Below are 25,165 nucleotides of genomic sequence, written 5' to 3'. Positions count from 1 at the left end.
GTGCAGCTGAACACTATGCTGGAAAACACCCGGTTTGTTATTTTTGATTAAAACTGATAAACTCTGATACACAAAATTATCTGGTCTGTTGAAACCAAGATTGAACTCTTTGGCCTGAATGCCAAGCGTCACATTTGGAGGAAAATTGGCACCAACCCTGCAGTGAAGCATGGTGGTGGTAACATCATGATGTGGGGATGTTTTTCAGCAGTAGGGACTGGGAGACAAGTCATGATTGAGGGAAAGATGAACGGAGCAAAGTACAGAGAGATCCTAGATGAAAACCTGCTCCAGAGTGCTCAGGACCTCAGACTGGGGTGAAGGTTCACCTTCCAACAGGACAACGACCCTAAGCACACAGCCAAGACAACGCAGGAGTGGCTTCGTGACAAATCTCTGAATCTCCTTGAGTGGCCCAGCCAGAGACCGGACATGAACCCAATCAAACATCTCTGGAGAGACCTGAAAATAGCTGTGCAGCGAAGCTCCCCATCCAACCTGACAGAGCTTGAGAGGATCTGCAGAGAAGAATGGGAGAAACTCCCTAAATACAGGTGTACCAAGCTTGTAGCGTCATACCCAAGAAGACTATTGGCTGTAATCACTGCCAAAGTTGCTTCAACAAAGTACTGAGTAAAAGGTCTGAATACTTATGTAAATGTGATATTTCAGTTTTTTATTTGAATACATTTGCTAAAATTTGAACAGAAAAAAAAATCTTTGTCATTATGGGGTATTGTGTGTAGATTGGTGAGGGAAAAAAAATATGTAATCCATTTTAGAATAAGGCTGTAACGTAACAAAATGTGGAAAAAGTCAAGGGGTCTGAATACTTTCCGAATGTACTGTCAAACTAATGATCAAACTCCATCATCATAATTGTCACACTTTACATGACATGAATGGTCTTCAACACAAGTAGAATTTATAAACAACATACTATGGTGGTAGAACCATGTCATGACCCATAAAGACAGTATCCACATCCACTAAAAGCATTTTTAAAACCAATGTGCCATTGCCATTAATTATACCACTCCGAGATCAGTTGCTATGGGAATCACCCCTACAAGAGATCGGTTACCATGGCGACCTCTACCACAGTTACTATGGACACGGCTTCAATAGTTATTACTTGTGCAAATGTGTCCCGTTACTGGAGAGAAGATGAAAAACCATAGACATCTGTACCATAGAAACCATGGAGAGTGGCATTGTCCAGAAAACTTCCAGAGGCAACTGACAACCTACATAATCACGTCAGAAACAAACATGCATGCACGCACACAAAGAACACTGACTCAACTTGTACTAATACACACACACAGACGGCACACACTCACCCACAGATGCAGGGACTAAACCCGAGCAAGGCCGATTAAAAGAAAAACATGAAAAATTCAATGGAACTAAAAAGCCGACTGCGTCTGAATGGGTTTATTTATAAAGGTTGTCTGGTATAACTAGAGCTACCGACAGATCAATAACATCTATGTCACGCCCTGACCATAGAGAGCCCTTGGATTCTCTATAGTGGTTTAGGTCAGGGTGTGACTAGGGGAGTGTTCTAGAATGTGTATTTCTAGGTTGGTGGTTTTGTATGGTTACACTCCATATCTCCTCTTCTCAAAGACTCTGTCACTCTTTTCTCTGTGATGTAACTATTGTCCTCTGGCTCTCTTTCTAGGACTTGTCATGTGGTTGAATGTGTGAAGTCAACCATGCACTCAGATTACTATGGGGACAGCACATTGATCCACAACAACAACACAGCCACTGTTGCAACCAGAAACACTACACAGACTAGTAGAATGAATACACTCCAATATAGAATCTTCTATGAATGTGCATGTGCAGTACTGCATTTATTTTGTACTGTATTACATTACTGTATTACATTACTGTATTTCATATGTAATAGTCTGGAATGTATTTACTGCACTGATACTTAGACACATTTCCAAGCGGCTCTGAGACCATGCAGACGATTGAATGGTGAATTCTAGGGTGATGTAGACCTCCATAGCACCCTGTGATGCGTACTACATCATGTTAGACACCGAGAGAGTTTAGACTCAGAGGCCTCTGTGTATGCTCCAGTGACCAGCGCCATGCGTCACTAATGGCCAAGCTCTAATGCTGCTGTTTGGGGTTGGAGAGCCCTACTTCTGCCCCTAGAGGTCCCCGCTCCACCCCCCCCAACCCCTAGACTCTCAAACTCTTGTTCCACGGCACTTTACCTCTGGAGCTAATGGTGCTCTTACCTCCATGTCAAATAGCACTTTACACAACAGCCAGAGATGAAAAACACTAAGAAGGAGCATCTGAAGGGAGGGATAGAGAGATGCTTCACATCTCAGATGGAGAGCATGCAGCATGCTGGGAGAACAGATTCATAGTAATCACTGAACATTCTCTCTCTCTCTCTCTCTCTCTCTCTGTCCAAATGTGAAAATATGAGAGAATCACAAAAACACTGAGCAGTTCCTAACACTTCTCTGTGATGTCTGCAATACACAACTGCTGAGGGTCATGTCTCGAGCGAAAACAGTTTTCAGGTGTTTGTTGAAAGCAAAGACGGGTAGAAAGCATTTTTAACATGTTACAATTCAATTTGTATTACAATAAAATGTGTTAGTGTTTAATATTTGTATTTCCAATATGTTTTTAGCATGTACATTTCCGACAGGGCTGGGAGAGAGCAGCAGTTATCCCAGCATCGCCTGCCAAATTGTCCATGAAATAGAACCAGAAAAGGCCATCATCAAATCCCCTCCTGTCTGCTCGCTTAGACAGCCTCGGATAATGTTAGGAACCAGTCATACTTAGGAAATGAATGACAAGTGTTCTCTAGCCAATCAGCATCAAGGTCACTACCTGGTGAGCTCCTCTTTGATCTTCATTGGCTCGTGAGGGTAGAATTTGACCCGGAAGCACATTGTGTAGGGCTGCTGAGCTGTTAAAAACAAACACAAAAAAGGAGCGTGAGAAAAGAGATGAAAGAGGGGAGAAGAGAGGAGAGACAAGAGGGACAGAGAAAAAAGAGAGAGAAAGAGAGAGAGAAGATAGACAGAGTGAGACTATTTTTGATCATTCATTTGTTAATGATCATGACTGTAATTATTCACACTCACAGAGGAGGTATTTAACTGCTAGCGATGAGCAGGACTCTTTCATGGGTACTCACACACTAATGAGTAAAAGATGAACCAGTTTGCTTTTCTAACTATATTTTCTCCTGGGCTCCTGAGTTCTTCTGCAAACAGATGAGAGTTGGATAAATGTAGATAAACTTCCATTTTTTTTCGCAAGGCTCTTATACAGGATACTAACCTCAACATGAAAACCTTCAATCCACATCACAATTCCACACCTAAAACCTTGATTTCAGGACAACATTACCTGAATGGACTATTAATACCAAGGACTATCATGAAAAAACTTCTAACAAACCAAAACTTGCAGAAGAAACACAGTGGAACCTGGAAATACCATCCAACACAACACAGAGTGAGTAATGTTCAGTCTGAACCTACTTCTGAAGGCAAAAGTAAAAGACAATAATCTCTAGGTAATTGTGTTATATAAAGCTTAATAAATAAGGCTACTAAACTACCAAGCTGCTAGGACAGAACTGACCTCGCTGCAACTTCAATTAGCACTGAAGTGTGAAGTGAGAGGTGTGAAAATTCTTGAGCTTAACAATGGCAGGAGAGTTTCACAGCTCCCCCCACCCAAATGCAGAGGCCTTTGAAGCCCCCATGGCTTATCCCTGGGCAGAGGTCATTACAATACGGTACCCCATGGATATTAAAAATAACACTGAACGGAATAAGGACAATACAGAGACACTATTTGCTAACTGCTAGAAAGAGGGGAACATAAGCAACTTAGTGTTCCACAAAGACCAGGCATGGCACAGTGCTATAAGAGCACACTACCCTTATGTCAAGAGAGAGGGTATTGGCCCAGGGTGGAAACTCACAATACTAGACACTGAGGAAATTGAAACAACCTCTGTCAACGTGTACAAGTCTGGGACAGTAATGGTGCAGGGCATCCTCATGCAGTTCTAGCAGGACTTACGGGATCAAAGAGAGAGCACAGCAGGAAAAAGCTCTCTCTCTGTGATGACTCGCCCATCCGGAGCGAGTCTAATCACACCTCTTCAAACTGTCCTGCAGACGAGGACAGTCACCAACCCAGCACTGAACACACCCAGGTCCCACAACTGCACTGCTCCTCCATCACTGAGAGGGATACATTCACACAGCTGGAGAGAGACATGGTGGAGCTCAGAGAGCTAGTCCACACAATCCAGACAGAACAAACCCACAAAACAGACCAGCACAACAACACCCCCCAACAAGACCCGGAGGGCAGAAGGTGGAGATGGACGGCTGTCTGAGAGAGCTGGCTGCTCTACGGACTGAGGTGAGAGAAATTAAAGAGGCACACAAGGCACTGAATGAGGAGGTGACAAAGCTGAGGTGTGACAGAGTGCAGGACACCCCCAGAAAAGCCAGCAGAACAGCACACCTCAGACCCGGACCACAACCTCAACACCACAATGGGACAGACAACACAGGACCCACCAACCCAACAGACCACACCCCCTCCTAACAGCCTCCTGTCAGCTCCCCTGATTGCTCTCTTGACAACCCCCACATATCCACTGAGGACACAAAAGCCAGAGATTGTGCTCCTCATTGACTCAAATGGAAAATACATTCAAGAGGAAAACTTTTTCCCAAACACAAAGTGGCTAAACTCTGGTGCCCAAACACTAGGCATGCCCTGGAGTTGTTGTCAGAGAACAGACTAGGGTCCCCCAGCTTCATCATCATTCACACGGACACAAATGACCTGAGGGCCCAGCAGGAAAGGGTGGCCACAGCACTCAAGGGAGTGAATGAAAAAGCTTCTTCCACTTCCTCCAACGCACAAGTGGTTATCTCCACCCTGCTACCACGAAAATACTTTCACCTTGCCACCATACAACAGGTGAATGCAAGCATTTTGCGCGACTGTGCCTCAAAACCTAATGTAAACCTGGCCCGCCATTCCACCCTGGACTTGAACAGCCTTTCCAACCAGGTCCACCTCTACAAGGCAGCAATCCCAACTTTTACCAGGACCCTGAAGGACGTTACCCTCAACCGTAGCCCCAGCACCTCACACAGAGCAACAGACACCCTGCCCAGACCAGCGAGACACCCTCCCAGACATGCAAAACCCCCTCCTGAAGGACCTACACCCAGACTACAGCATCACCAGCCACACCAAGAGGACCTACACCCAGACTACAGCATCACCAGCCACACCCCAACCAGCCAAGACCACACCAAGCAAAACCTGGCCACACCCTATATAGGCCTCCCCATATCAGACCTATGCCCCGTCTGCCCACTCCATGCCCCCGGCCCCTGCGGCAAGGACCTCAACATGACAGCAGGACATATGCCCAGGCCGTGAGCAGAGCAACAGGCCCAACCCCCACTATTACACCCGCCCAAGCCCCATCCTGCCACCTAAGAGGTATGTATCAGATGCTCAACATGCTCTGCTCACACCTACTGTGATGGTCCGGGCCTAAACCACACAAAAACAACACTAGACACTATGGAATACAAAGCTCATCCTGGAATATACAAGGTCTGAGGTCATCTGCCTTTGGCCTAAAGAGCAGGAACCCAGACTTCATCAAAGAAATTGGAAATACAGACATTTTCATCCTACATTTGGTATAGAGCAGACCTAACCCACTCTATTAAATTAATCAAAACAGGAACATTTTACATCTGTCTAGAAATGAATAAGGAAATTATCTCAACAGAAAAAAATGTCCTCATATGTGCTACCTATATCCCCCCAATAGAATCCCCATACTTTAACGATGACAGCTTCTCCATCCTGGAGGGGAGATCAACAATTTCCAGGCCCAGGGACATGTACTAGTCTGTGGCGACCTAAATGCCAGAATTGGACAAGAACCTGACACCCTCAGCACACAGGGGGCCAAACACCTACCTGGAGGTGACAACATTCCCTCCCCCATACGCCCCCATGACACGACTACGACAACATAACAAACAGAAATGGGTCACACTCACAACTCCTGCAACTCTGTCGGACGCTGGGTATGTCCATAGTCAATGGTAGGCTTCAAGGGGACTCCTACGGTAGGTACACCTATAGTTAATCTCTTGGCAGTAGTACTGTAGACTACTTTATCATTGACCTCAACCCAGAGTCTCTTAGAGCATTCACAGTCAGTCCACTGACACACCTATCAGATCACAGCAAAATCACACTCTACTTGAACAGAGCTATGATCAAATCATGAGGCATCAAAGCAAAAGGAACTGAATAATATTAAGAAATGCTATAGACGGAAGGAAAGTAGTGAGGAAATCTACCAAAAACAATTAGGCAACAACAAATTCAATTGCTTCTAGACAATTTCCTGGACAAAATGTTTCACTGTAAGAGTAAAGGTGTAAACATAGCAGTAGAAAACCTAAACCGTATATTTGACCTCTCAGCTTCCCTATCAAATCTAAAAATGTGAAGCAGACAACCTAAGAAAATTAACAACAATGACAAATGGTTTGATGAAGAATGTAAAAACCTAAGAAAGAAATTGAGTAACCTATCCAACCAAAAACACTACGGTGAAACACTAAAACAATACAGAAATACACTACGGAAAAAGAAGGAACAGCACGTCAGAAATCAGCTCAGTGTAATTGAAGAATCCATAGAATCTAACCGCTTCTGGGAAAATTGAAACACACTAAACAACAATTAAACAGACACTTTTTGGCTCTATAACAAAGAACAAACAGCAAAAACATATACATGATCAAATACAAATCTTAGAATCAACTATTAAAGACTATCAGAACCCACTGGATTCTCCAGTTACATTGAAAGAACTACAGGACAAAATACAAACCCTCCAACCCAAAAAGGCCTGTGGGGTTGATGGTATCCTAAATAATAAAATATACAGACCACAAATTCCAATTGGCTATTCTTAAACTCTTTAAGATCATCCTCATCAGTTCTGGCATCTTCCCCAATATTTGGAACCAAGAACTGATCCCCCCCCAATCCACAAAAGTGGAGACAAATTTGACCCCAATAACTACCGTGGGATATGCGTCAACAGCAACCTTGGGAAAATCCTCTGCATTATCATTAACAGCAGACTCATACATTTCCTCAGCAAAAACAATGTACTGAGTAAATATCAAATTGGCTTTTTACCAGATTATTTTACTACACACCATGTATTCACCCTGCACACCCAGTTGACAAACAAACAAACCAAAACAAAGGCAAAGTTTTCTCATGCTTTGTTGATTTCAAAAAATAATTTGACTCAATTTGGCATGAGGGTCTGCTATACAAATTGATGGAAAGTGATGTTGGGGGAAAAACATATGACATTATAAAATCCATGTACACAAACAACAAGTGTGTGTTTAAAATAGGCAAAAAACACAAACATATATATATATATATATAGAGAGAGAGACTCTGCATGCAGAATTCTGCAAACATATCCTCTGTGTACAATGTAAAACACCAAATCATGCAGGCGAGCAGAATTAGGCCGATACCCGCTAATGATCAAAATTCAGAAAAGAGCCATTCAATTCTACAACCACCTAAAAGGAAGCTATTCCCAAACCATCCATAACAAAAATCATCATCTACAGAGAAATTAACCTGGAGAAGAGACCCCTAAGCAAGCTGGTCCTGGGGCTCTGTTCACAAACACAAACAGACAGACCCCACAGAGCCGCAGGACAGCAACACAATTAGACCCAACCAAATCATGAGAAAACAAAAAGATAATTACTTGACACATCGGAAAGAATCAACAAAAAAACAGAGTAAACTATAATGCTATTTGGCCCTAAACAGAGAGTACAGAGTGGCAGAATTGTATTTATTTTTATTTATTTCACCTTTATTTAACCAGGTAGGCTAGTTGAGAACAAGCTCTCATTTGCAACTGCAACCTGGCCAAGATAAAGCAAAGTAGTTTGACACATACAAGAACACAGAGTTACACATGGAATAAACAAACCTACAATCAGTAATAAAGTAGAAAAATCTATACACAGCATGTGCAAATGAGGTAGGATAAGAGAGATAAGGCAATAAATAGGCCATGGTGGCAAAGTAATTACAATATAGCAATTAAACACTGGAATGGTAGATGTGCAGAAGATGAATGTGCAAGTAGATACTGGGGTGCAAAGGAGCAAGATAAATAAATAAATAAATACAGTATGGGGATGAGGTAGATTGGATGGGCTATTTACAGATAAGCTATGTACAGGTGCAGTGATCTGTGAGCTGCTCTGACAGCTGGTGCTTAAAGCTAGTGAGGGAGGTAAGAGTCTCCAGCTTCAGAGATTTTTGCAGTTCGTTCCAGTCATTGGCAGCAGAGAACTGGAAGGAGAGGCGGCCAAAGGAAGAATTGGCTTTGGGGATGACCAGTGAGATATACCTGCTGGAGTGCGTGCTACGGGTGGGTGCTGCTATGGTGACCAATAAGCTGAGATAAGGCGGGGCTTTACCTAGCAGAGACTTGTAGATGACCTGGAGCCAGTGATTTTGGCGACGAGTATGAACTGAGGGCCAGCCAACGAGATCGTACAGGTCGCAGTGGTGGGTAGTATATGGGGCTTTGGTGACAAAACGGATGGTACTGTGATAGACTGCATCCAATTTGTTGAGTAGAGTGTTGGAGGCTATTTTGTAAATGACATCACCGAAGTCGAGGATTGGTAGGATGGTCAGTTTTAGGAAGGTATGTTTGGCAGCATGAGTGAAGGATGCTTTGTTGCGAAATAGGAAGCCGATTCTAGATTTCATTTTGGATTGGAGATGTTTAATGTGAGTCTGGAAGGAGAGTTTACAGTCTAACCAGACACCTAGGTATTTGTAGTTGTCCACATATTCTAAGTCAGAACCATCCAGAGTAGTGATGCTGGACGGGCGGGAAGGTGCGGGCAGTGATTGGTTGAAGAGCATGCACTTAGTTTTACTTGCATTTAAGAGCAGTTGGAGGCCACGGAAGGAGAGTTGGAATACCTGACCTCTGTGACTGACCCAAACTTAAGGAAATCTTTGACTATGTACAGACTCAGTGAGCATAGCCTTTGCATTGAGAAGGCTGCCGAAGGCCGACCTGTCTCTCAAGAGAAGACAGGCTATGAGCTGCACTTCCTAACCTCCTGCCAAATGTATGACCATATTAGAGACACATATTTACCTCAGATTACACAGACCCACAAAGAACTCCCATATCTATTGGGTGAAATACCACAGTGTGCCATCACAGCAGCAATATTTGTGAACTGTTGCCACAAGAAAAGGGCAACCAGTGAAGAACAAACACCATTGTAAATACAACCTATATTTATGTTTATTTATTTTTCATTTTGTACTTTAATTATGTGCATATCATTACAACACTGTATATAGACATAATATGACATTTGAAATGTCATTATCCTTTTGGAACTTTTGTGATTGTAATGTTTACTGTTCATTTTTATTGTTTGTTTCACTTTTGTTTATTATCTATTTCACTTGCTTTGGCAATGTAAACATGTTTCCCATGCCAATAAAGCCCTTAAATTGAAATTGAATTGAGAGAGCATAGAGAGCATGCATTTAGAGTGAAAAATGCCCCTGGAGGACACAAGTATTTGTTTGCTTTGAACTTGAAGTCCTATAAAGTTTCATAATTCTAGCCCAAGAGGACAGCGAAGAAGACATACATGATGGAGGGGTTTCGTCCCAACTTGTACCACTATTCCCTATACTGTATAGTACACTACTTTTGACCAGAGCCCTATGCGTCCACTATATGTGGAAATAGGGTGCCATTTGGGACCCACCCCATGATTGATAGGTTGAAAAACAGGAGGAAGTCATCACTGAGTGCCAGTGCTGACTGAGTTGACTAAAGTTCCCGTATATACCAGCTGAATTCTCAGTGGCATTATCTGGAGAAACAGACAGAAGATCAATAATAATAAACACAAAGATCCTAAATAACCTAAGCTGCTTATTCCTGAGTCTTGAGGAACAGAGTGATATTTAATAACATTTCCAGAGGACCCTATTGCCAAACACACACATAAGTAGGCACGCACACACGCACATGTACACACACACACACCTAATGTGTGAAGGAAACTCGCCAGAGGGATATGGGAAGTGTCAGTTCAGCTCAGACATATCAAGAACCCACCCTCCATCCTTTTGTCTCATCCTCTCAATCACTCCCACATTCTGTCTATACTGTACACTTCCCTTACAAGTTCTCTGTCTATCTTTAACTCCATACATATCTCATCTCTCCCTCATCTTCTCTTTCTCATCCAATCTGATCTCTCTTTTTGCCACCGTCTCTCTCTCCATCTGCCCCCGTACTCCCTCTCTCTCCATCTGCCCCCGTACTCCCTCTCTCTCCATCCGTACTCCCTCTCTCTTCATCCGAACTCCCTCTTTCTCTAACTGCCTTTTTCTCTCTTCCTCTCCCTCCCTTTCTCTTCTATTGCACATGTTCTAGAGCTGAGCGCATGAGTAATAGTTTCTTGATTAATTTATGCTCTGGGAGAAAGAGCGAGAAAGAGAGAGAGATATTGAGAGAGAGAGAGCGAGAGAGATACTGAGAGATATTGAGAGAGAGGGAGAGAGAGATATTGAGAGAGAGATATTGAGAGATATTGAGAGAGAGAGAGAGAGAGAGAGATACTGCGAGAGAGAGAGATTGAGAGAGAGAGATTGAGAGAGAGAGATATTGAGAGAGAGAGAGCGAGAGAGATATTGAGAGAGATTGAGAGAGAGAGATATTGAGAGAGAGAGATTGAGAGAGAGCGAGATATTGAGAGAAAGAGAGAGATTGAGAGAGAGACATTGAGAGAGAGAGATATTGAGAGAGAGACATTGAGAGAGAGAGAGAGAGAGAGAGATATTGAGAGAGAGAGAGAGAGACAGAGAGAGATATTGAGAGAGAGAGAGCGATTGAGAGATATTGAGAGAGAGATATTGAGAGAGAGAGATATTGAGAGAGAGAGAGAGAGAGAGAGAGAGCGATTGAGAGAGAGAGAGAGAGAGAGAGAGAGAGAGAGATATTGAGAGAGAGAGAGAGAGAGAGAGAGAGAGAGAGAGAGAGATCACTTTTGTATATTATCTACTTCACTTGCTTTGGCAAAGTTAACATATGTTTCCCATGCCAATAAAGCCCCTTGAATTGAATTGATATTGAGAGCGATGAAGTTCATTGAGCATTAGAGAAGAAATGAACATGTAAATCTACTAAATGCTGTTAATGCCCACACATTCAGCTCTATCTCCACAACACTGTCCATAACCAGCGCAGAGAGGATTTAATAAACACAGATAAATACTGTCCAAATCCGGTTTCCTGTTCGATGGTCTCAGAGATGAATGCACAGCAAATCCAACAACATTCTCACTATTCTGTCTTGGATTGTTACATTTATTTCAGTGTACCGTCTGCTGTCAGCGTTCTGTCTGTTTCAGCGTTCTGTCTGTTTCAGCGTTCTGTCTGTTTCAGCGTTCTGTCTCGGTCAGCGTTCTGTCTGTTTCAGCGTTCTGTCTGTTTCAGCGTTCTGTCTGTTTCAGCGTTCTGTCTGCTGTCAGCGTTCTGTCTGTTTCAGCGTTCTGTCTGTTTCAGCGTTCTGTCTGTTTCAGCGTTCTGTCTATTTCAGCGTTCTGTCTGTTTCAGCGTTCTGTCTGTTTCAGCGTTCTGTCTGTTTCAGCGTTCTGTCTGCTGTCAGCGTTCTGTCTGTTTCAGCGTTCTGTCTGGTTCAGCGTTCTGTCTATTTCAGCGTTCTGTCTGTTTCAGCGTTCTGTCTGTTTCAGCGTTCTGTCTGTTTCAGCGTTCTGTCTGTTTCAGCGTTCTGTCTGGTTCAGCGTTCTGTCTGGTTCAGCGTTCTGTCTGTTTCAGCGTTCTGTCTGTTTCAGCGTTCTGTCTGTTTCAGCGTTCTGTCTATTTCAGCGTTCTGTCTGTTTCAGCGTTCTGTCTATTTCAGTGTTCTGTCTATCAATATATCTGTCTTGATCTATGCTCAATCAGAGCTCTGTTTCAGTGTTTTAGGGATGTCTCTCTGTCTCCTTGTTGTAGGGCTTGACCTAAGGCTTGTTTCCCACTTCGGAGAGGAGCATAGGCCCCGTCCCCAGTGCCACATGGGCACCCATACAAACACTATTGCCACATCAAACACTGAGAGAGAACAGAAGGGAACACTTACACTTCATCTGCTTCACTATGGGTTTATTGGGCTCCAGCCAGTGCTGAGAGAGAGAGAGAGAGAGAGAGAGAGAGAGAGAGAGAGAGAGAGAGAGAGAGAGAAAGGGAAAGACACATAGGGAGTGATGTTGAAAAAGGTTGTCCATTGTCTTGAGTGCAGCAGAAAAAAGAAGAGCATTGTCATTGTGTGTGATGGCATCAGGGAGAGGCTTTATAAACATGATTATATGTCAAGTGCATATGAATATTTAATTAACATGTAGCATGTTGAGGTGTAGTATAGGTATCGGCATAGACCTTGGATTGAGTTGTAATGGTGGTGTAAGGTGCAATGGCCAGGCTTTTTACTGTAGATTATTGTAGTGTGTGTGTGTTCTGTCATCATCTCCACTGTCATACCAACAGAATGTCAACTCAGAAACGTGTATTAAAAACATCAATTGGACAGCATAAAGGAGGGTAAATAATTTACTGGTCGGATGCCGAGAGATTTTCCGCCACAGCACGGAGACATTGCACATACACCGGGATAAACACCGGAAGACTGTTGCCATGGCAACCCTCAACCGAAATGAGCCGTCATGAGTTCAGATACGATTTCAGACAAAACATTTGCTAGTCATTCTGCCATGGTGGACCTCCGTTTTATCCTCCGGCCCATAAAAGCACTGTTCTTTGGTTAATCTCATTCCCAGGCACTTCTGCCCACCTGGGGGCTATTCATTGGTTGACTATAAGAGAGAGGTGTTGTTGATTGGATGAGTAGTAAGCTTGTCTCTCAGGGAGGTGTATGTACTGGCTAAAGGTAGGCAGCTTTGTATAATGGTTAACTGGTGGAATTAGAGTGCTCGTCAGGACACCCGGACAGATGAATTGGATGACTACCTAAAAGGAGGGATTTGGCGTAATGCACGGTCGTGTCTGGCCCATCTCTGATGATGATGCTGGGATATTTACTTCCTGCATATCATGATCAAAGAGAGACTGATTCTGTCTGGAGTGATTCTGCTTATATCAGAGGGGTTGTGTACAGCAGAACACATACTTCTGTCTCCGATGGATTAATAAAGTATTCTTCTTATTCTTGAGGAAGCACATGCACACACACACACACACACACACACACACACACACACACACACACACACACACACACACACACACACACACACACACACACACACACACACACACACACACACACACACACACACACACGTGTCAGGTTGACGTTTATTGTCATGTGGTTTCTATGTGGTTTCTGCTAGTTTGGCAAGCTGCAAAGTAAAAATTGGCTATATTATCGTAAAGATTTATAAAAAATAAATTGTGTTTTTTTTGTCTTCATTTAAGGTTAGGGTTAGGCATTAGGGTTAGCAGTGTGGTAAGGTTAGGGTTAGCATTAGGGTTAGCAGTGTGGTTAAGGTTTACGGTTAGCATTAGGGTTAGCAGTGTGGTTAAGGTTAGGGTTAACATTAGGGTTAGCAGTGTGGTTAAGGTTAGGGTTAGGCATTAGGGTTAGCAGTGTGGTAAAGGTTAGGGTTAGCATTAGGGTTAGCAGTGTGGTAAAGGTTAGGGTTAGCATTAGGGTTAGCATGTGGTAAAGGTTAGGGTTAGCATTAGGGTTAGCAGTGTGGTTAAGGTTTACGGTTAGCATTAGGGTTAGCAGTGTGGTTAAGGTTAGGGTTAACATTAGGGTTAGCAGCGTGGTTAAGGTTAGGGTTAGCATTAGGGTTAGCAGTGTGGTTAAGGTTAGGGTTAGGCACTAGGGTTAGCAGTGTGGTAAAGGTTAGGGTTAGCATTAGGGTTAGCAGTGTGGTAAAGTTTAGGGTTAGCATTAGGGTTAGCAGTGTGGTAAAGGTTAGGGTTAGCATTAGGGTTAGCAGTGTGGTTAAGGTTTACGGTTAGCATTAGGGTTAGCAGTGTGGTTAAGGTTAGGGTTAACATTAGGGTTAGCAGTGTAGTTAAGGTTAGGGTTAGCATTAGGGTTAGCAGTGTGGTAAAGGTTAGGGTTAGCATTAGGGTTAGCAGTGTGGTAAAGGTTAAGGTTAGCAGTGTGGTTAAGGTTTACGGTTAGCATTAGGGTTAGCAGTGTGGTTAAGGTTAGGGTTAGCATTAGGGTTAGCAGTGTGGTTAAGGTTAGGGTTAGCATTAGGGTTAGCAGTGTAGTTAAGGTTATGGTTAACATTAGGGTTAGCAGTGTGGTTAAGGTTAGGGTTAGCAGGGTGGTTAAGGTTAGGGTTAGGTTTAAAATCATATTTTAGGACCTTGTGCCTGTGCCAGATTGTGACCACTCTGCAGAGCTGCATCTCAATAAATGTCAACCTGCCACAATGTCAGCGTGTGTTAAAGTGATGCTCCAGAGCTTTTGTATAATTTCAGCCAGAAAATGTTGCACAATTGTGTACTATGTCATCCATTTCTTATGTAAACAAAAAAAACGTGTGGTGTAATTCGTATTTGTTACAAATTCCAATTCATACAATATGTTATGAATTTGTAACATCCTGGACTGTGTCTTTAAGTGTTAAACAGAATATCAGGCAGTGACTGAGAACAGTTATGAGTTGTATATTTAAGCAATAAGGCACGAGGGAGTGAGGTATATGGCCAATATACCACAGCTAAGGGCTGGTCTTAGGCAAGAGGCAACATGGAGTGCCTGGATACAGCGTGGTATAGCCGTGGTATATTGGCCATATACCACCAACCCCCGAGATGCCTTATTGCTATTATAAATTGGTTACCAATGTAATTATAGCAGTACAAATAAATGTTTTGTCATGCCCGTGGTATACGATCTGTCAGCCAACCAGCATTCAGTGCTCAAACCACCCGGTTTATAATTGTCAATGAATGAGTGTATCTATCTATACCCTCTGTTTCTCTGGGTCGACATATCTGATGCCAAAGTAGTCCTTCTCCAGGAGGCTGTAATGGTTACACACATGATCCACCAGGAACTGGCCCTTGGTTTCTCTCTGTGGGGAAAAAAACACAACAAACTGTTATTACACACATGACCCACTAGGAACTGGCCCTTGGTTTCTCTCTGTGGGGAAAAAACACAACAAACTGTTATTACAGCACACTCAATATCGGGGATATATAAAGCATTTGATACCATAATTAGGTTAGATATGCAACACTATTGGAATGATGAAAGTGTACAATGTCCTCATTTACTAGGCTTTTGCACCAGTTATTTACCGCAGGAATAAATCAGGAAACAGTCCTTCACAAACACACGCACACATGCATGCACACACATATAAAACACCAACATATTCAATCACAACAATACACTTAAATGTTAATTCCCACCCCACTAGTGTCCACCCACCCTGCAGACTCCCAACTAAAGCTGTCTGTAATGGCTGTTCAGTTGGGAGATATTCTAGTCCCAGGTCCCGTTGGGAGATATTCTAGTCCCTGGTCCCGTTGGGAGATATTCTAGTCCCTGGTCCTGTTGGGAGATATTCTAGTCCCAGGTTCCGTTGGGAGATATTCTAGTCCCTGGTCCCATCGGGAGATATTCTAGTCCCAGGTCCGGTCGGGAGATATTCTAGTCCCAGGTCCGGTCGGGAGATATTCTAGTCCCAGGTCCTGTTGGGAGATATTCTAGTCCCAGGTCCTGTCGGGAGATATTCTAGTCCCAAGTCCTGTCGGGAGATATTCTAGTCCCAAGTCCTGTCGGGAGATATTCTAGTCCCAGGTCCTGTCGGGAGATATTCTAGTCCCAGGTCCTGTTGGGAGATATTCTAGTCCCAGGTCCCGTCGGGAGATATTCTAGTCCCAGGTCCCGTTGGGAGATATTCTAGTCCCTGGTCCTGTCGGGAGATATTCTAGTCCCAGGTCCTGTCGGGAGATATTCTAGTCCCAGGTCCTGTCGGGAGATATTCTAGTCCCAGGTCCTGTCGGGAGATATTCTAGTCCCAGGTCCTGTTGGGAGATATTCTAGTCCCAGGTCCTGTTGGGAGATATTCTAGTCCCAGGCCCTGTTGTCAGCACATCCTAAATGGAGACTATCCCTAGTGCTTCTTCACTATATATATATATAAAACTGGGTCCTTCACTTCACCCTCTTCCCCTGGTCCTGCTGATGGAGTGGAACCTGCACTTGACTGAACAGCCTGATTGAATCCAGCTGGTAATCGTCCATTTTCCCTTGCTGTTATCAGTTTTTGATTTACTTAACAATGCTGTCTGCGGCCCTGACCCACAGAGCAGAATCAGGTGCTGAAGCTGTCAGTCCCTCTTGCTGTCACCTAGGCAACGCTAAGACTGTCAGTCAAACAGCGTGAAGTGGTCGCTTACAGAACCATGTATGTATGTGGCTCCGGTCCCTACAGCCAATCCCCTGTGACAGTCCACATCTTTGCTGTTTGTCTATCCGGTCCCTACAGTCCATCCACTGTGATGGTCCATCTTGTTGCTGTTTGTCTCTCTGATCACTGGGACTGAAACACCATGAAACATGACACATACAGTATCTGACATACACCTTTCAGAGAGAAGAGAAGAGACGGTGGGGGGAAGGATGATATAGAGAGACAGAGAGCAAGAAAGACATTCAGACACAAATACAGACAGAAAGAGAGAGACAGAGAGAGAGCGAGAGAGAGAGAGAGAGAGCGAGAGAGAGAGAGAGAGCGAGAGAGAGAGAGAGAGAGCGAGAGAGAGAGAGAGAGCGAGAGAGAGAGCGAGAAAGAAAGAGAGAGAGTTAACGAGAGAGAAAGAGAGAGAAAAGAGGGGGGATGATATAGAGACATAGAGCAAGAAAGACATTCAGACACAAATACAGACAGAGAGACAGAGAGAGAGAGCGAGAGAAAGAAAGAGAGAGAAAGAGAGAGATAACGAGAGAGAGAAAGAGAGCGAGAGAGAGAAAAGAGAGCAGAGAGTCCATTTCATGTCCAACAAGAGGTGGATGCATATTTCAAAGGGCTCAACATTAAATATTAACCTGGTCAGCCTGTCTCTACATAATCTGTCTTAATGAAGCTAAAGTGCTCTCCACACTTTAGATACAGCCTTACACAGCGAGACAATGTCTGAGTTGACTTCAACCAGAGCAAAGTGAACTGCAGACTGTATATGTGTGTATCGGTGTGTTACAATAGGTCTTTGATTATGTGTGTATCAGTGTGTTACAGTAGGTATTTGAGTATGTACAGTGCATTCAGAAAGTATTAAAACCCCTTGACTTTCTCCACATTTTGTTACGTTACAGCCGTATTCTAAAGTGTATTCAATTGTTTTTCTCCCCTCCTCAATCTACAAACAATACCCCATAATGTCAAAGCAAAAACAGGTTTTTACAAATGCTAGCAAATGTATTAAAAATAAAGACTGAAATTTCACATTTACATTAGTATTCAGACCCTTTACTCAATACTTTGTTGAAACACCTTTGGCAGCAATTACAGCCTCAAGTCTTCTTTGGTATGACGCGACAAGCTTGTATTGGGGAGTTTCTCCCATTCTTCTCTGCAGATCCTCTTAAGCTCTGTCAGGTTTGATGCGGAGCGTCGCTGCACAGCGGATTTCCAGGTCTCTCCAGAGATGTTCGATTGGGTTCTGGGCTCTGGCTGGGCCACTCAAGGACATTCAGAGACTTGTCCTGAAGCGACTCCTGCGTTGTCTTGGCTGTGTACTTAGGGTTGTTGTCCTGTTGGAAGGTTAACCTTCACCCCAGTCTGAGGTCCTGTTCACTTGGGCATTCATCTTGGTTTCATCAGACCAGAGAATCTGGTTTTATTTGATTTTTCATTTTATTTTACATCCTAAACATACAATATACTTGCAGTGAAGCCACTCAACAACTACACCACACCAGTCATCCAACAGACTCCCATTCAGAGCGACACACAGAAGCATCCAGGGTCAACGTCCTACTCAAGGGAACCCTCCAAGATTCCCCCACAGTTCCCTATAGCTGTCCCTCAACCATTCAAGACCCCTCCCACAGTCACCCCCCCAGAAAAGTTTTTTAAAAAAGAAAAGAAAAGAATAAAAAAGAACATGAATTCCATTCCCCAAGAACCTCCCCGATGCACCAACAACCAAGAAAATGAACTCATGAGAAAAAATAAAAAGACAAACGAAAACAGAAAACAACAATGCAAAAAAAATTACAAAGGACATCAAGGACAACTGTATATGTTTGAGTGCATGTCTGGCACTATTTACATACAGTTGAAGTCGGAAGTTTACAAAGACTTAGGTTGGAGTCATTAAAACTCATTTTTCAACCACTCCACAAATGTCTTGTTAACAAACTATAGTTTTGGCAAGTCGGTTAGGACATCTACTGTGTGCATGACACAAGTCATTTTTCCAAGAATTGTTTACAGACAGATTATTTCACTTATAATTCACTGTATCACAATTCCAGTGGGTCAGAAGTTTACATACACTAAGTTGACTGTGCCTTTAAACAGCTTGGAAAATTCCAGAAAATCATGTCATGGCTTTAGAAGCTTATTCAATTCTGCCAATTGGAGGTGTACCTGTGGATGTATTTCAAGGCCTACCTTCAAACTCAGTGCCTCTTTGCTTGACATCATGGAAAAATCAAAAGAAATCAGCCAAGACCTCAGAGAAAAACATTGTAGACCTCTACATGTCTGGTTCATCCTAGGGAGCAATTTCCAAACGCCTGAAGGTAAAACGTTCATCTGTACAGACAATAGTACGCAAGTATAAACACCATGGGACCACGCAGCCGTCATACCGCTCAGGAAGGAAATGCGTTCCGTCTCCTAGAGATGAACGTACTTTGGTGCGAAATGTGCAAATCAATCCCAGAACAACAGCAAAGGACCTTGTGAAGATGCTGGAGGAAACAGGTACAAAAGTATCTATATCCACAGTAAAACGAGTCCTATATCAACATAACCTGAAAGGCCGCTCAGCAAGGAAGAAGCCACTGCTCCAAAACCGCCATAAAAAAGCCAAAACGTTTGACCCAAGTTAAACAATTTAAAGGCAATGCTACCAAATACTAATTGAGTGTATGTAAACTTCTGACCCACTGGGAATGTGATGAAAGAAATAAAAGCTGAAATAAATTATTCTCTCTACTATTATTCTGACATTTCACATTCTTAAAATAAAGTGGTGATCCTAACAGACCTGCTGTTGTCAACTCTCTAGAGACAGCAGGAGCGGTTGCGATACTCTCAATGATCGGCTATGAAAAGCCAACTGACATTTACTCTTGAGGTGCTGACTTGTTGCACCCTCGACAACTACTGTGATTATTATTATTTGACCATGCTGGTAATTTATGAACATCTTGGCCATGTTCTGTTATAATCTCCACCCGGCACAGCCAGAAGAAGACTGGCCACCCCTCTCTAGGTTTTGGCCTTTCTAGGGAGTTTTTCCTAACCACCGTGCTTCTACACCTGCATTGCTTGCTGTTTGGGGTTTTAGGCTGGGTTTCTGTACAGCACTTTGAGATATCAGGTGATGTAAGAAGAGCTATATAAATTTGATTTGTTGTTGTTTCTGTCGCACTGCTTTGCTTTATCTTGGCCAGGTCGCAGTCGTAAATGAGAACTTGTTCTCAACTAGCTTACCTGGTTAAATAAAGGTGAAATAAAGAAATCAGCATTGGTGTGTTCGATTACAGGCTCAAGATGGCCAGAAACAAAGAACTTTCTTCTGAAACTTGTCAGTCTATTCTTTTTCTGAGAAATGAAGGCTATTCCATGCAAGAAATTGCCAAGAAACTGAAGATCTCGTACAAAGCTGTGTACTACTCCCTTCACAGAGTAGAAAGAGGAGTTGGAAGCCCCGGTGCACAACTGAGCAGGAGGACAAGTAGATTAGAGTGTCTAGTTTGAGAAAAAGACGCTTCACAAGTCCTCAACTGGCAGCTTCATTAAATAGTACCCGGAAAACACCAGTCTCAACGTCAACAGTGAAGAGGTGACTCTGGCCTTCTAGGCAGAGTTGCAAAGAAAAATACATATCTTAGACTGGCCAATAAAAATAAAATATTAAGATGGGCAAAAGAACAACAGACACTGGACAGAGGAACTCTGCCTAGAAGGCCAGCATCCCGGAGTCACCTCTTGACTGGTGTTTTGCGGGTACTATTTAATGAAGCTGACAGTAGCAAGAAAAAGTATGTGAACCCTTTGGAATTACAGTGCCTTGCAAAGGTTTTCATCCCCCTTGGCATTTTTCCTATTTTGTTGCACTACAACCCGTAATTTAAATAGATTTTTATCTTGTATTTCATATAATGGACATACACAAAATAGTCCAAATTGGTGAACTGAAATGATAAAAATAACTAGTTTAAAAAAACTAAAAAAACAAAAACAAACGGAAAATTTGTGGGTGCATATATATTCACCCCCTTTGCTATGAACTCCCTAAATACGATCTGGTGCAACCAATTACCTACAGAAGTCACATAATTAGTTAAATAAAGTCCACCTGTGTGCAATCTAAGTGTCACATGATCTGTCACATGATCTCTGAAAGGCCCCATGATCTCTGAAAGGCCCCAGAGTCTGCAACAGTACTAGGCAAGGGGCACCACCAAGCAAGCGGCACTATGAAGACCAAGGAGCTCTCCAAACAGGTCAGGGACAAAGCTGGAGAAATACAGATCAGGGATGGGTTATAAAAAAATATCTGAAACTTTGAACATCCCATGGAGCCCCATTAAATCCATTATTAAAAAATTTAAAGAATATGGCACCACAACAAACCTGTCAAGAGAGGGCCGCCCAACAAAACTCACGGACCAGGCAAGGAGGGCATTAATCAGAAAGAGACCAAAGATAACCCTGAAGGAGCTGCAAAGCTCCACAGCGAAGATTGGAGTATCTGTCCATGGGACCACGTTAAGCCGTATACTCCACAGAGCTGGGCTTTACGGAAGAGTGGCCAGAAAAAAAACTTTGGTGTTCACCAAAAGGCATGTGGGAGACTTCCCAAACATATGGAATAAGGTACTCTGGTCAGAGGAGACTAAAATTGAGCTTTTTGGCCATCAAGGAAAACGCTATGTCTGGCGCAAACCCAACACCTCTCATCACCCTGAGAACACCATCCCCACAGTGAAGCATGGTGGTGGCAGCATCATGCTGTGGGGATGTTTTTCCATCGGCAGGGACTGGGAAACTGGTCAGAATTGAAGGAATGATGTATGCCGCTAAATACAGGGAAATTCTTGAGGGAAACCTGTTTGTATTTCCAGAGATTTCAGCTGGGACGGAGGTTCACCTTCTAGCAGGACAATGACCCTAAACATACTGCTAAAGCAATACTCAAGTAGTTTAAGGGGAAACATTTAAATGTCTTGGAATGGCCTAGTCAATGCCCAGACCTCAATCCAATTGAGAATCTGTGGTATGACTTAAAGATTGCTGTACTTTAGCCGAACCCATCCAACTTGAAGGAGCTGGAGCAGTTTTGCCTTGAAGAATGGGCAAAAATCCCAGTGGCTAGATGTGCCAAGCTTATAGAGACATACCCCAAGAGACTTGCAGCTGTAATTGCTGTATAAGCTGGCTCTACAAAGTAATGACTTTGGGATGGGGGGGGGTGAATAGTTATGCACGCTCAAGTTTTCAGTTTTTTTGTCTTATTTCTTCATTGTTTCACAATAAAAAATATTTTGCATCTGCAAAGTGGTAGGCATGTTGTGTAAATCAAATGATACAACCCCCTCAAAAATATATTTTAATTCCAGTTTGTAAGGCAACAAAATAGGAAAAATGTCAAGGGGGTGAATACTTTCGCAATCCACTGTACCTGGATTTCTGCATAAATTGGTCATCAAATTTGATTTGATCTTTATATAAGCCACAACAATAGACAAACATAGTGTGCCTTAACTAATAACACACAAATTATTGTATTTTTGATGTCTATATTAAATACATAATTTAAACATTCACAGTGTAGGTTGGAAAAAGTATGTGAACCCCTAGGCTAATGACTTCTCCAAAAGCTAATTAGAGTCAGTAGTCAGCTAACCTGGAGTCCAATCAATGAGACAAGATTGGAGATGTTGGTTAGAGCTGCCTTGCCCTATAAAAAACACTCACAAAATTTGTGTTTGCTATTCACAAGAAGCATTGCCTGATGTGAACCATGCCTCAAACAAAAGAGATCTCAGAAGACCTAAGATTAAGAATTGTTGACTTGCATAAAGCTGGAAAGGGTTAAAAAAGTATCTCTAAAATCCTTGATGTCCATCAGTCCACAGTAAGAAAAATTGTCTATAAATCGAGAAAGTTCAGCACTGTTGCTTCTCTCCCTAGGAGTGGCCGTCCTGCAAAGATGACTGCAAGAGCACAGCGTAGAATGCTCAATGAGGTTAAGAAGAATCCTAGAGTGTCAGCTAAAGACTTACAGAAATCTCTGGAACATGCTTACATCTCTGCTGACGAGTCTACGATACTTAAAACACTAAACACGAATGGTGTTCATGGGAGGGCACCACGGAAGAAGCCACTGCTGTCCAAAAACATTTCTGCACGTCTGAAGTTTGCAAAAGTGCACCTGGATGTTCTGGCAAAATATTCTGTGGACAGATGAAACTACAATTGAGTTGTTTGGAAGGAACACACAAAACTATGTGTGGAGAAAAAAAGGCACAGCACACCAACATCAAAACCTCATCCCAACTGTAAAGTATGGTGGAGGGAACATCATGGTTTGGGGCTGCTTTACTGCCTCAGGGCCTGGACAGCTTGCTATCATCAACAGAAAAATGAATTCCCAAGTTATCAAGACATTTTGCAGGAGAATGTTCAGCTATCTGTCTGCCAATCGAAGCTCAACAGAAGTTGGGTGACGCAACAGGACAACGACCCAAAACACAGAAGTAAATTAACAACAGAATGCCTTCAACAGAAGAAAATACAACTTCTGGAGTGGCCCAGTTAGATTCCTGACCTCAACCCGATTGAAATGCTGTGGCATGACCTCAAGAGAGCAGTTCACACCAGACATCACAAGAATATTGCTGAACTGAAACAGTTTTGTAAAGAGGAATGGTCTAAAATTCCTCCTGACTGTTGTGCAGGTCTGATCTGCAACTACAGAAAACGTTTGGTTGAGGTTATTGCTGACAAAGAAGGGTCAACCAGTTATTAAATCCAAGGGTTCACATACTTGTTCCACCCTGCACTGTGAATGTTTACACGGTGTGTTCAATAAAGACATGAAAACATATAATTGTTTGTCTGTTATTACTTTAAGCAGACTATATTTGTCTATTGTTGTGACCTAGATGAATATCAGGTCAAATTTTATGACCGATTTATGCAGAAATCCAGGTATTTCCGAAGGGTCCACATACTTTTTCTTGCCACTGTAGATCTTCAACGAGACATTGCAGGGATCTAGCTTCCGGACTTAATATAAAACTTGAGTCATCGGCATACATGGACACCTTTGTTTTTAAGCCTTGGATTTCTAATCCTCTAATGTTGTTTGATAGCTAGCATTTCGTTGGCCATAACAAATAGATATGGTGACAGCGGACACACTTGTTTAACTCCTCTTGAGAATTCAAAACTCTCTGAGAAGTAGCCGTTATTTACTATTTTACACCTGGGGTTGCTATATGTTACTTTTACCCATTTTATAAGAGAATCACCAAAATTGAAAAAATCCACAATTTCTAACTAAAATCCAGTCTTACTTTATCACATGCCTTTTAAAAATCCGCTATAAATACCAGGCCTGGCTTCTTAGATGTTTCATGATGTTCTATTATTTCTAGTAGTTGTGGTATATTATCTCCAATGTATCGTCCATGTAAAAAACCTGTCTGATCAGGATGAACAATACCTGGTAAAACCCTTTTAATTTTGAATGCTTTGCATTTCGCTAGTATTTTTGCATCACAACATTGAAGTGTAAGGGGCCTCCAGTTTTTTAGATAGACTGGATATTTTTATTTGCCATCTGGGTCTTGTCTTAATAATAGTGAAATCAGACCTTCCTGCTGAGTACCTGAAAGACTACCATTTCTATAGGAGTAGTTAAAACTATCTAACAATGGAGCTTTTAATATATCAAGAAAGACTTGATATACCTCTACCGGTATGCCATCAAGCCCTGGGTTTTTTTAAGACTGAAAGGATTTAATAGCCTCAAAGTTATTCCTCTGCAATTTGGCCTTTGCATGGATCTTTATGTACATTTGTCAATTTTTTGTATTATTTGGAAAGAATTCATTACCGTAATCTTCATTCCGTGGGAGAGGATGAGACCGAAAAGAGAACATCTGCTTAAAATATTTAGCTTCCTCTTTTAAAATATTATTCGGAGAATCATAGATGACTCCGTCTTCAGTAACGAGTTTCTGCAAATGATTTTTGTTAGCGTTCCTGTGTTGGAGATTCAGGAAGAATTTTGTGCATTTTTCTCCATATTCCATCCAGTTTGCTTTATTTTTGTAATAGATTACATTAGATCATTCTTGAATAAGTTCCTCAAGTTCTTTTTGTTTTTCCTCTAACTTATTTTGTATCTCTGTAGTATCGTTTTTATTGCTATCTACCTGTACTATTAGTTCATGCATTTCCCTTGTTAGTCTTGTCTCTTTAGCCAGAAACTGCTTTTTTATTATTGATGAATTGAATGACCTCTGAAGGTACATTTAAAGGTATCCCAAACAATAAGTGGATTTTCTGTTCCTATATTATACTGGAAAAATTCAGTTATAAATTATTTAGACTTACTTAAAAATAAGTTGTCCTCCAGTAAACTTTGATTACATTTCCAATATCCCTATCCACGTGGAAATTCTATAAGAGTTAAGTGAAGGCCAATTAGATGATGATCCGATTACATTCTGTCTTCTATTAAAAC

The 25,165-nt window shown here is 42.3% G+C and overlaps 1 protein-coding gene across 1 annotated transcript in view; it reads right to left on the bottom strand.

Moving 5' to 3' along the window:
• frmd3 (FERM domain containing 3) overlaps positions 1-25,165 on the bottom strand; it is a 91,160-nt gene that overhangs the window by 41,251 nt on the left and 24,744 nt on the right. The window contains exons 2-4 of the mRNA XM_014172574.3: positions 15,187-15,291; positions 12,312-12,354; positions 2,878-2,956 (exon numbers count right to left, since the gene is read on the bottom strand). Of these exons, the coding sequence (XP_014028049.1) occupies positions 2,878-2,956; positions 12,312-12,354; positions 15,187-15,291 (227 nt within the window). The remainder of the gene's footprint in view (positions 1-2,877; positions 2,957-12,311; positions 12,355-15,186; positions 15,292-25,165) is intronic.

The sequence above is a fragment of the Salmo salar genome, chromosome 24, assembly GCF_965601325.2.
Source record: "Salmo salar chromosome 24, fSalSal1, whole genome shotgun sequence".
Classification (NCBI taxonomy): Eukaryota; Metazoa; Chordata; class Actinopteri; order Salmoniformes; family Salmonidae; genus Salmo; species Salmo salar.
This window is presented reverse-complemented; position numbering and strand designations above follow the sequence as displayed.